Source organism: Chiroxiphia lanceolata, chromosome 1 (genome assembly GCF_009829145.1).
Source record: "Chiroxiphia lanceolata isolate bChiLan1 chromosome 1, bChiLan1.pri, whole genome shotgun sequence".
NCBI lineage: Eukaryota > Metazoa > Chordata > Aves > Passeriformes > Pipridae > Chiroxiphia > Chiroxiphia lanceolata.
This window is the reverse complement of record NC_045637.1, coordinates 95,358,491-95,371,662: the sequence shown is the minus strand read 5'-3', so window position 1 is coordinate 95,371,662 and position 13,172 is coordinate 95,358,491. Positions and strand designations below refer to the sequence as shown.

The following is a 13,172-nucleotide window of genomic DNA, read 5'->3' as shown; positions in this document are numbered from 1 at the left end:
TCAGTCCTGGTTCTATGAAGCACATTTAATTTGGCACTTCCTGTCTGATGAGTGTTTCTCAGTACAGGTTTTTCTCCACTAAAACGATTACAAATATCCACTTCCAATTCTGGTTAGTGTAAAGGGAGTCAAAAGGAAGAAAATTTCATGCAGCAGCTGTAAATTGTGTATTTGTATACAGCTGTGTGTTTTCTTTTCTGTTAGTTAAACTGCCAAATGCTTGACATCTGTTTTTGGGAGCACTTTAATGTTGTTCTTTGAAGGCAGCATCTCAATTACTTTAAATTTGCATATAACTACAAAATATCTGTCAAACTAAAATTAAGCAAGAGAAAATTGCTGTTAAAAATTTGGTGTAAATCCTCTGACAGAGCCGTCATGCTGTAATAATAGATCTCAAAATTTTAACAGTTGTGTTACTGGTAGGAAAAACAGTAAGAAGATTTCATCCTGACCCAAGCTAAAGCTTTATAACAAACTATTTCTCAGGTATCTTTCCATCCATCACTTCTTTTGGCAACTGAGCTGCTTCTTTTGCGAGAGAGATCTCTTTTGTATCACAGATGATCTGCAAGTACAAATACACGTTATGTGTGCTTGTGAGATGATGTGCTTGAGGAATCTAACAATTAATCTCTTGAGAAAATATGGACCAACAGAATTACCATTTGTTTATTATAAGCTTAATTGTTTTTAAAAGATACTGCATGTTATTTTCCGATTTTAATGTGTAAAATATGGACATTTATATTTCTGTAGGAACTATCTGATCTAGATGATCTCTCCCTGTGCCCTCAAAAAGCTGAATTTTACTTGCCATTGGGGCTGGGTAGGCTGCCAGAGAATTGATTGAGATTTTGTATTTGCAAATCCTCTAGGCAGCTATTTGTTTTAAACTCTCTTTGCTTCACAAAAATGTGTTTAGCTGAAACCTCCTTTCTTCTTTGGCTTCTTATGACCAGCAGTTTTTTGAACACTGTATTAAATGAACTTTGGCATGTCTTATTGTAAAAGGAAAGAATTACAGGTGCCTAAGAAAAGCAGATGTATTTTAATATTGCAAAACCAGTCTCTTGCAACCAAGAGAAAAAAGGAAGTGTCTGTATGAAACAGCATCTGTTATCAAAAGTCTACAGCAGCCCTGAAGTAAGCTGCTCTATTGACTGTGGACATAGATTTGCCCTTGGTTGATAGCAGACAGACTTCTTTGGTACTAAAAACATTGAGTTTTTTTGTCTACACTTCACTTTTTTTTCTCCTGGACTTCTGGGACAAAGCGATTGTTTGGCAATCTCTGACACAAGTATTTTTTGTATTGCTCAAGATTCAGTCCTTTGTGTTGCACTTGGATTTTTTACCAACTTTTTTACTAGAAAAGCATTTATAAAGTTATTTAAGAAAACTTTACTTATACGTTTTACTCTGTGTAAGCCACATCAAGAATTAGCCCTAAACTATACAAGAAGTAAGGATGATGTAAGCTCCTTTCCTTAGGTTTACCACTGTTTTCTGTGATGTTTAAGCCATGAAAACATCTTGGTCCACAATTTTATTACCTTTGCCTACTTACAGTGTGTTTATAACATTATTACCCATCAACTGGGGACACTGTAGAGCAGTAGGCATGAAAACTGGTGTCAGAGCTGTCTGATTACAGGCCAAGTGGCTGGTTGAAGCAAGGGTCACTTTACCCCATTCTCTGAGTGGTGGGTTCATTCCAGAGAGCTGTCATTTAGCGTGACAAATGGTTGTGTGTGGCTCCTGGACTGTCACATGGAGTGATGCATGCCAGGGGCCCTGGTGTGAGGGATGCAGTAGAGACTCTCTGCCCACTACCCACCAGGTCTTGTTCTACCTTTCCAGCTCCAGGTTCTACCAATGTTCAGCCTGGGTACCCTTCTGCAGTTCCGTTGCCTCACATGTAGTAGTTGGGTGTCACATTAATATGTAACATTTTTCCAGTGATTAATCCCTTTTTTTACTGTTTTACATAAACTTCTTTTATTGTTCCATAACCCTTTTTCAATTGCAGCTTCTTCTTTTATCATGTGGTTTACGCGTGGTCACATTTGTAGAAGGATTTGTAGAATGGAATAATCAGTATTTTTGCTAATGATTCTTCAGAGGATTAGTAAAGATTCCTCAAAACACTTAGTAATTACACGGATTTGAATGAATGTTTGAACATTTTGAAAATTTTAAATTTCTTTTTCTGATCCAGTGCCTGTCAGCGCTCACATTGGTCGCATTCTGGATGACATAGACTTGGGCTAGGACATGGAGTGTACACTTTTGCTGGCTAGGGAGCTTCACGGAATGTGTCTGTTCCTGTGATGAAGCGTGACTGCAGAGTGAAACTGCGACTGGCGCAATGTGTCTTCTACTGGTGGTCTCCAGGTACACTTAGTAGCTCTCCTGGTGCAGGGTCTGGTGGACCAGACATGGTTAATAAGCAGATCACAGTGTAGGTCAGTTGGCCACTGTGTTCTTGGTGAGATCCTGGGCCAGGAAAGGTGCCCTAGTTGTCCAGTGCTGACAGAAGAGGCAAGCACCATGACAGGGGAACGCGAGGTGTAAAATACGATGTTTGAAACTTGGTAGATGTGAACTCAGCATCAGAATTTTCCACAAAAGCATCTAAGATGTTGCTATGAAAGTATTTTGAGGAGCTGCAATTCCTGTGTTTTCCTCTGTTCTTCCATATTTCAAAATTAAATTATTCTGGTACCATTTATGGCAACTGTTTTTCTGCATCCTTTTTTGCTAGCCAGTGGAGTCACCACTCATCTGTCAGAAGTAATATGATTGGACTTATCTGTAAAAACAGAATTTTGGAAGTTTGTAATGTTTCTTGATTTCACAAGTTATTTTGGTATATTTATACTGGATATACCTTGTCTCTAACCTGTTTTTTTTTCCCCCAGTACATTCTCATGAAAAATGGCAGCATTTATAATTATTTTTTATTTCAGTACTGACATTTATCATATCTGACAACATGCATGTCTAGTCATAAGAAAAATGTTATCATTTTTCAATGAGTAGACTCTTGGCTCACTTTAATATTTAACTGTCAATTAGAAATCAATATTTTCTCTGTACAGGAGATAGTTTTATAAAAGTGACTGAATAGATAATTAGAGGTTATCCCAGCATGTGCAGATTACAGCTTTACAACATATTCTTTCCATCTTCTTTCCTCAGAATTAAAAAGAAACAAACATGATTTGTGCTATTCTAGATTGCTAAATACAAAATTCTGTATGTCTGGAAACAAATTGTGTATGGAGGTTCCTCTTCATATTCCTTTGCCAGTATGGAAAACTAAACCCTCTTGCTACTTCATTGCCAATATGCAGAAGTAAACCCTGTTGCTACTCCATATCCGACTAGTTTGATTTCTCTACTGCTGGTGTCACAGACTAAGTAAAAATTTTCTGATTTTCTGATGCTAAATTATTTAATGATTTTACTGTAAGTGTATTTTAGGGAATAAGTCTATCAAAATGCAAAGATTAAAGATTAAAGAATGTGATATACATCTTCGATCTCCTGAGCAACATCTTTAATAGTTAAATTTTCTGTGTCATTGTTTTGTGTTTAGTATCCTGGTAACATAATTAGCACAACAAGACATGCAAAACAAATACTCTTCCTGAGTGTTCAGGAGGAATTGGAGACGAACTGACCAGACATCCAGTTAGAAGATAAGATGTGTCCTTTTTTCCTAATTGGACCCATGAATGCATAAAATTTCTCTTTATTCTGTTCTGTATACTTGAACTGTGCAGTTTTGAGTATTTTGATTAGCAACATGCTTACAGATGGATTTAGTGGATTTTTGGGCAGTAGAAAGACTTCTAGAGGCTTTGGTTCATGCCACTGGAGAATTTAATGGTCTGGATCGAGTTTGATCTGAAGCATGAAAGTTGGTCTCTTCCTTGATTATTGTCTACCTTGTTCTGTAGGGTAACTGCTCTTTCTGGCCTGTGAGGAGACTGGGAGGAAGGGAAGAGGTGCCAGTACTGAAGCTTTTAATGATGAGCCATGAAGGCCAGAGACTTTTTATTGGTTTAAATGGGTCTGAGGAATTTGGGGAAAATACACAGATCATGAGAGGCAAGACAGGTCAGAATTGGCAGTATAATGTCAGTGTCAGAAATGAGTATCAGGATCTATTTTGCTTAAATAAAATCTGCGTTATTGATGCTGTCATTGTGTGGTGTAAGCAGTGTGGGTATAGTGTCATGCAACTCAGAGAAGAAATAGGAGCTATTCATGGGATCCAGAAGCAACACAAATGTGATCTATTTGAGAGCACTGCACAGGCTAAGTGCCTGGGCAGAGAAAACCATGCCACTGTCTGCCTTATCCCAGCTGAAGATCTGGCTCCTAGTCCAATGCTCAAAAATTATGGCAGATTCCGGGGCTTAACTAGGTGATGTAGACTTACTGCCAGGTGCACAGGGGATATGAACTCCATTTCACTTGCCATGGCTGGAAAAGAGGGTGATTTACCTCGGTGGTGAACAGGTTGGCTTTAAACACTTTGTGAATTTTTTAGGAGCTTTGCAGTCTAGAAGGCTTCTGGATCAGTACATGACCATTTCTTCTGGCATAGTTCATTATCAGCTCATCTCTGCTTTACGTGGGCTGAGAAGTTTATGTGCAGCTGTGGTGTTGTGGCCTATTTATGTAAGCCTGGGAATACACTCAGGTAATAGCAGTTTGAGTGGTGCTTTGTATCCTGAACCAGTAGAAAGGCCTAGTAGTCTCTTACTCAAGGCTGTTTTGTACTATCCAGTGTACCATCTAGGAGTGCAAAGTAGCCAGGGAAATGTAGATTATCCAGGTTAATTACTGTGTAGGATAACTGAAATGGTTTTGTACTGACCAAACACCTCAGTGAGTTTGACTTCTCAACTTTAGTCAATGTGTATAAAATGTTCATTTAAAAAAAGTCATGTTTCTATGAAACAGCTAAGGTGTTTCCTGTGTTGTAATAGCTTTAGAAAACTTATTGTTCTAATTTGGTTTTGATCACTGAACCTTGAACATTCCTTTCTTTCACATCACAGGATGGTGATGGTGTGTATCGATGGCGTTTTGGTTCTTTTGACCCCAGTTCTGCCCTGGGGAAATGCAAATATTTGTTCTCAATTTTCTTGGGCACATTGATTAACAAACAGGCCATTGTAACAAACTGGCAAGGCCATGGCTCATTGCATGAGCTGATAAATTTGGAATGTGACATTGTGTTGAAATATTTAAAGCTTCAAAAGGTTAGTTATAAAGTGACGTGAGTAATGAGTGAGATGTTCATAGCACCTAGGACTATATTAATGGCAATAAGAAAGTCCAACTCAAACCTCTACAAATCAAACCAGCACAGAGCATTGGAGTCAGACACATTATGGTTTTTGACTGTTTTGTTGGTTTTTTTCCTGCTGTCCAGTATGACACTGTAAATACATGTAAACCTGTAAATCATGCAGTTGTTTGGTTTCCCACTTTGATGGGGGGGACACTTTTGGTAAGGAAAGGAAATAAATCAGATAGTCACTCCATTTCTTAGCTGTGGATAACTGACCTGTGTCTTCATAGCAGCCTGTGAAAATGCTACCAGACCTTTGTATTTATCATGTATCTAATTGTTCAATATGATCTGGAAGGAAAAGAAAAGCTAACAATGGCACATTTCTATTTGAACCTATTCTTAAGTGCATAAAATTCAGCTTTTTAGAAACTAAATATGCAGCCCGACATGTTCAGAGAACAGTTAAAATGCTAATTCATGAACTGTATACTTTTCTTATATACAAGAATTGACTCTCTGAAGTGTTACATGCCTCTTGCAAGTCCCAAGTAGCCAACAGGAGGTTGGGAGTTTTCTGAGTCTGTCCCACTTTCCAGTCTGTATTTGAATAGTAAGAGTGAAAAGTATAATGTAGCAAAAACTTTATGCATGGGGATTGGCAAATAGGTTCACACCAACCAAAGCAAACACACATCATTTTGATACATCTCCACCTTAGGGGTTATGTTTTTGACCTTTTACTGGTTAACACATTTCTGAAGAAAGAAGTGAAGCACATTATTTTTTATCTGTGTATTTCAAACCAATTCAAACCAGCGTTGCTAGGAGTCCTTGCATGAACAGCCGTTCTCAATAATGATTTCCCTTTAATGGCATATATGTAATGTTCTCTTCCAAATGTAAAACTTCTTGAAGTTAAAAGTAATGCATAAGCAAGGCCATCCATAGAGTTCTAAAAAGGAGTAGCATGTTTTTAGTTATTTAATGAGTTTGACTCCAAATCTTTTGTCAATGTGTATAAAAATGCCCATTTAAAAAAAAGTTCTGTTTCTATGAAAGAGATGTTTCCTGTGCTGTAATAGCTTTAAATAACTTATTGTCCTAATTTGTTTTCAAGTGGTCAGCTGAACATATACCAGAATTTTTTTAAATTAAAATTTTAATAAATTGTTGTATATATGTATGAATACACATATTGTATACATGTGTGGATATGCAAAGACTAATTCAAAATTGTTTTCTTACAAAAACTATTTTTCATATGTGTACATATGACAGCGTACCTGAGGTAGTGGTTTGGCTGCTGATCATTTAGTTTTGTGGGGTTTTTTTGCCAACAGTCAACAGCGGAAGATGTAAGTACCTAAAGTAGATAATGCAATGTGTTGTATGTGTTTGCTAAGTGTTTTGTCTGTGTTTGTTACATTTTGTATATATTTAGCATATAGTATAAGGGAAAAATATATAGCATGTTGCTAAAAAGCAGCTGTGAAGGTGTGGATTTTTTTACCATGTCTCAGTTAGATGCTGATGTGTATCTTTTCTTTGTATTTTCAGAGATGTTAGGAGACACCCAGAGCTAACATTCAGCGACACAAATTAAACACCAGTGTATTATGACCGAAGATGAAATCTGGGTTCTAAGAGACTCTGTAGAATGTATTTTGAAATTCAAGTGTTTACAGCGTTGTCAAACACTACAGATTGATGCCCACACCCAGAACTCAGCCTGTGTTGAGTTTAGCTATTTTGTTTTTCCCAGACTCTGCAAGGTGCCTTGCAAAGTCATTTCACAGATCGTAACTCCTCTCTGAAGCAAGGAAAATCCACACTGCTGTTAGTGTAAGAGGCACTGTGGGAAATAACAAATTATTATAGAATAGAATAGAAAAATAAAAATGGTGGTGGTTTTGAGTCTGTGATCCCCTGGTGTATTTCCAACAGCGTTTAGCTCTTGTTGCCTTGCAAATTCTCGTTTGATTAATTGCCTCCAGCTTACTGAAAGTTTCCTATGAGTTTCAACAGACACAGTGCTTTCTCCTTCCTCCTCTGAATACCTTGTGTTGCTGCTGTATGTTGTCGTGTAATACCTCAGATAAGTATCTCATCACAAATTAGAAATTGTTGGCAACATTTGTCAGTAGGAAATGGAAGCTACCCCTGAATGAGTCTTTTCAAACAAACTGAAAATGTACAAAATTTAAAGATAAAATCATAATGGGGCCAGACCATTAATTAATATAAATGTGCTTACAGTTGCTGACGTAAATGGGAAAGTGCTGATTTACATCAGCTGAGAACATGGCTGGTGAAATTAAAAGAAAATAAAGGGTCTAGGGGGCTAGTGATGCTGGTCTCTTAATGTCAGCACAAACTTTGACCCAAGACCACTTTGTTGGTAATATGTAACTCTGCAGTGCCCGAGGGGTCAGGCTATTCCAGACACTGCAACACTGTGGTACTCCTACAAACAAAATAACGAGCAGAATGATGTATTCTTTAATTAAACCCTGGACTGGGTCTTCCACTGGGATGGTTGGTTGTAACTTCATATACTTCAAAGGAACTAGATTGATTTACAGTGGCTGAGCAATTGGTCTTTTATTAAGGTATGCTTCTGTATATTGAAGTTATGTGCCTTACTTTTCATAACCATAACCATAACATTGGTGAGACAGAAGTTATTCTAAACTCCATGAACAGGACAGTCAGGTTAAGTAGAGGAAAGGTGTATAGTATGGAGATGGTGTTTTCCCCTTTCCCCCCCCCTTTTTTTTTTAATCATGGTGCAGTGTGATTTTTATTAAACATGGCTTCAGAGTGGGATAGAGTTGCTTGTGCTGAATTTTTTCATTGTTGTACCCTGAGAGCTTAATATAGTATGCTGTAGCCAGAACATACATTGGGCATCTGTAAGATTTATCTCTTGTGCATTGTTGAACACCATATTATACCATGTTGTAGTTGCTTGCATGTCTGCATGCTTGCCAGCTTCAAAATTAAAGGTGTTGTACACACCTCATTTGCAGCACCCCAGATGCAGGCACTTCCCTCTGTCTGTTTGGTTTTGTTGTGTTTTTAATTTTCATTAAAAATATATATTTATTTTCTCCTTTTTTCTCACTCATTTGCAGCACCAGCATGTCCCTGTGTACTGCACGAACATAAAGAGTTCATATCTTTCTTTTGTCCCCTGAAGCAGAGCAGGTGTAAAACATGCCTTTGAGAGGCAAGCTGTTCCAAAGACATTAGGTCTCTCTCCTCTTCCAGAGAAACAGTGATAGCCTAAGCCTGTGTCTAAGAGCATGTGGACACCGAGAAAAGAAGTAGTATGCTTGCCCCTGCTGTTCATGTCAGGTGTGGCAAAAGAGTTTTCAGAGTTTTTGCCACCAAGGTCCAGCATCTGCTTAATTTAGTCTGGACTACTCTATTCCAAGCATCCAGAAACAGATCTTGTTAATGCACTGTGCAAAATACTTCTTAGAATCGTAGAATGGTGTGGATTGAAAAGGACTGTAAAGATCTTGTAGTTCCAGCCCCCCTTTCTCTAGGCCAGGTTGCTCAAACCTCTGTCCAACCTGGTCTTGAACACTTCCAGGGATGGAGCATCTAGGCAATCTGCAACTTCTCTGGACATTGTGTTCCAGTGCCACACCACCCTCACAGTAAAGAATCTCTTCCTAATATCTGATCTAAACCTACTCTCAGTTTGAAGCCATTCCCCCTTGTCCTGTCACTACATGCTCTTGTAAAGTCTCCCTCCATCTTTCTTGTAGGCTCCCATCAGTTACTGAAAGGCCACAGTTAGGTCACCCTGAAACCTTCTCTTCTCCAGGCTGAACAATCCCAAATGGCCATAGTCATCTTAGTGTTTCAATACATTGATTTTAGTGGTGTTACTTTAACAAATCTAATATTGCAGTAACATATTCTTTTCACTATTGATTTAAACAAGCTTAGAGAAACAGTGCAAGTTTATATTTTGTTCTGGTTTAGGCCATGTTTGGGTAGAAAAGACAAATAATCTCTGACCAAGCTGGTACCATCTTAACAATCCCCTGCAGTTTGCTTGTTTAAGAACAGGCCTTATTTTAAGAAATATTATTGACTCAGAGAGAGCAACCCAAAAGATAAACTTGCAATCTGATGCCATAATGTCTTCTATTGGCAGAAATACAATTCTTTGAATAATGAATGAGCTCTTAACATCTGTCAGGTTGTTTGTTTTCTCAGGGGCCTGGTGATGGGGTTGTGTGCAATAACATGATGGCCTTCTGAGGAGCCTAGCTAAAATGGTTTCATCAGCTTGCAGGAACAACTAAGTAATTGGGCACACTTGGGACTATCCTAAAGGGCTCCCTTGTGGTTAGCAAATGCTTTCTAGCTAGTTCCAGTAAAGTGTGGAGTATTGAAACCTGAGTATTGTAGACTGCATCAGGGAACTTAGTTTGATAGACTTTTTGGAGAGACTGTGGGAGAGTTTGAGCATAGGTATCACCAGTACAAGTTAGCATCAGGAATGGATGGGGAATCAACTTTTAGAAGAGATATAAATTTTACTATTTATATATTGAATACCTTATAGGGGATTACCTTGGCAACCTGCCAGCTACACAGGAAGGTGTAAAGGTATGCAAAATTAACTAACTTCCCTTTTGGATGCAACCTGCATTTGGAGCCTAAATATTAGGACGTGACGGTAGTAAACCAATATTGCCTCAACCTTCAGTAGCATATCCTTTAGAAAGTTACCTTTATTTTTTCCTGTATTCTGAAGCTCTCTATTAGATGCTTACATTGAGAAAATAACCGTTAAAGGCTTACAGCAGCAATATGTTTTCAGATGATGCAGTTTAAGCTCTATTTTCCTTTTCTTCAATAAATTTTCATTTCAAATTTTGGTGACATAAACGACCAGTTACGTTTTGAAGAATGCGCTTCAAATGTTTCTGCTCTGGCTGAGTTCATAAATTATTTGGCAGTCTCAAAAAATGTCTTTGCCTTCCCCAAGGAGCTGTATAATAACGACTTCTTACTCTCTTTCCAAGCCAGTAGTATTCCAGAGTGAATCTTCCACCTGCTTTGGAGCACACTGGAATAAACAGCAAGACTTTGAGTTGCAATTATGTTAGGCATTAATGCATAGCTTATGTACATTCCAGTACAAAATTTCTTTGTACCAAGACAAAATACAAAATACATCTTAAGGAGTAAATATACTGCCTAGTAAATTGTTTGCATAAAGGGAAGGTCCCCAGCCATTCTTGCAGTCTTCTTCCTAGTCTGGTCTACAAGCACTGCTGGCACAACGCAGCAGTAACAGCTTTCTTGCTTTCTCTCCTCTTGTAGGAATCTCTGGCCAAAATATTCCTTTGCATTGAGTTTCAAATCATCATGCCACCCTGCTGCTGATTGCTTCTGTTTAGTCACTTTGCTGTGCAAAGGCTAATTCTGCCTTCATCATGACCGGTGTAGGCTTTCACGTCACAGAATCACAGAGTATGCTGAGTTGGAAGGGATCCACAGGGATCATCAAGTCCAACCCTTAGTCCTGCCCGGGATCATCTCCAAGAGTCACGCCATGCACCCACGAGTATCACCCAAATGCTTCTTGAACTCTGTCAGGCTTGGTGCTGTGACCACTTCCCTGGGGAGCCTCTTTCAGTGCCCAACCACCCTCTGGGTGAAGAACCTCTTTCTAATATCCAACCTAAACCTCCCCTGACACAACTTCAGGGCATTCCCTCAGGTCCTATCAGTGGTCACCACAGTGAAGAAATCAGTACCTGCCCCTCCCCTTCCCTTCATGAGGAAGTTGTAAACTGCAATGAGGTCTTCCCTCAGACACCTCTTCTTCAGACTGAACACACCAAGTGCCCTCAGCCGCTCCTCATACGGCTTCCCTTCAAGGCCCTTCACCATTTTCATTGCCCTCCTTTGGACACTCTCTAATAGCTTCATGTCTTTCTTATATTGTGGTGACCAAACATCCTCTGAGTCAAACAGAAGTTTGAGAGGGCTACATGGCTTACAAAGGCCTTTGAGAAAGGTAAGAAGCTGAAGAGAGTTGAATTCAGAATGAACACACTTCTTAGCAGACGCTGAGAACAGATTTTTTTTCAACAGATTTACCTGTTGCTGTGTTTTCTTGAAGTGATTATACACCAAGGAATGCCAGTATTGTTTTTGTTTTGTTGTTCCTTTTCTCCTAAGAGAGCTATTCTAGCTCCATAATTTATGTGCTTGGTGCAGAATTTGCTGTGTGAGGTTCTTTGGGTTATGTGGGAAGTCAGATTTGATTATTTTAATAATAATTTTTAGCCAGTTTGGAATATCCAGTGGGTTGAGCACCTCTTGCTTTTTCCAGTGTATACAAGAGAAAGATCTGGAAAGCAATCTTGTCAGTACTAAATGAATTTGTGTGACTTAAAGCACTGGAGTTCAGACCATTTCCCATAAATTAAATGAGAAGTATTGGTTAATTTAGCACAGAGTGTGATAAAACTGCAACATATCATGTCATTAGACTGCTTTACACAGTGACTGGAACATTGCCAGTTTAAATAAACTTTGTACGTCTATTTGAAAGCCTGTCTCTGTGCATGCTGGCTATTTAGTCCTTTAAACTTTTATGGTATTTTTTTTAGAAGTGTAGCTAACTTGTTAACACATGTACTATAACTTCTCAATGTTTGTTTGGGTTTAACACCTTATTTTGATTTGATAAAGAATTAAAAAAATCTTCCTAATGATTTGGTTATTCTTTTATTTTTTTTAAACTTTCTGTTCTGACATTAATGTTGATCTCAATGCAGTGTCTGTTCAAAAGAGTACAGGGAATAATGCTTGGGAATTAAGTAGTCTGTGTCTTGTTCTGACGGCTAAAATTCTGCGGTTCACCTCACTTTTGAGTCATTGCCGTAAAATGAGCAGAGTGTTCAGCAACCTTTATAAATTACCGATGGATTTGGATGTAAAGACCTGTACAAGAGCAAAAGTACTTATCATAATAGCAGAGAGATTTAGATATGGCATTTACTGTTAAAAAGAGAAGATAGTTTAATTGCCTGCACCACAGTTATAAGCAGTAAGGACTAAGAGAGCAAGAACAGTGTTTGGGAGTATTTCTTGGGGTCTCTAAGACAACAGCTGAGAAGTCACCGAAGATGTCCATACAATTCTGACCTCTCAGTGAAAAATACATGTTATGCCATGGTGCACTGTGGTGTGCTGTGCTGTGGTTGTTATTCATCATGTACCTAAACCTGCAGCAGTAATTATGTATGCTCTGCAGAAGGTGAAGCTGCACTAGAATAAAATGCATGTTTTGAAGACAGGAACTTTTTTCTGCAGACATGCTGTCCCACTTGGTGATGATGGTCAGGGCAAACATTTTATGACTGAGTAATTTCTAATCCTCTTTTGTTCTTGCAGGTCAAGCCCGTTACTCACAGTAGAATCACTGTGTCAGCACGGTTTCGAAAACCACTCCAGGAGCCCTACACTATTTTGTAAGTAGCATTTTCAGTTAGTGAACTGCCATTTCAGAGGTGGTGGTGGTGTGTTCATTTCAGGTGAGTTTTGTTTAAAATGCTCCTCCAATTTATTTTACTTTACTTTGTTTCAGCCTGGTTGCTAATGGAGACCTTATTAGCCCTGCAGTGCGCCTCCTCATTCCCAGGAAAACACTGAATCACTGGGATCATATTCTTGAAATGGTTACAGGAAAAGTTACCCTCAGAAGTGGAGCTGTTCACAGGTATCAGGAAGCTGAATATTTGCAAATTACATTTAATACACCTAGATATGTTTTTAAGACTCCATGGGTAGATATAGTGGATTATTCCTACTTCAT

At 38.6% G+C, this 13,172-nt stretch overlaps 1 protein-coding gene across 1 annotated transcript in view; it reads left to right on the top strand.

Moving 5' to 3' along the window:
* Window positions 1–13,172, top strand: part of DCDC2 (doublecortin domain containing 2) — a 54,002-nt gene that overhangs the window by 7,279 nt on the left and 33,551 nt on the right. The window contains exons 3-4 of the mRNA XM_032711746.1: window positions 12,752–12,828; window positions 12,945–13,076. Of these exons, the coding sequence (XP_032567637.1) occupies window positions 12,752–12,828; window positions 12,945–13,076 (209 nt within the window). The remainder of the gene's footprint in view (window positions 1–12,751; window positions 12,829–12,944; window positions 13,077–13,172) is intronic.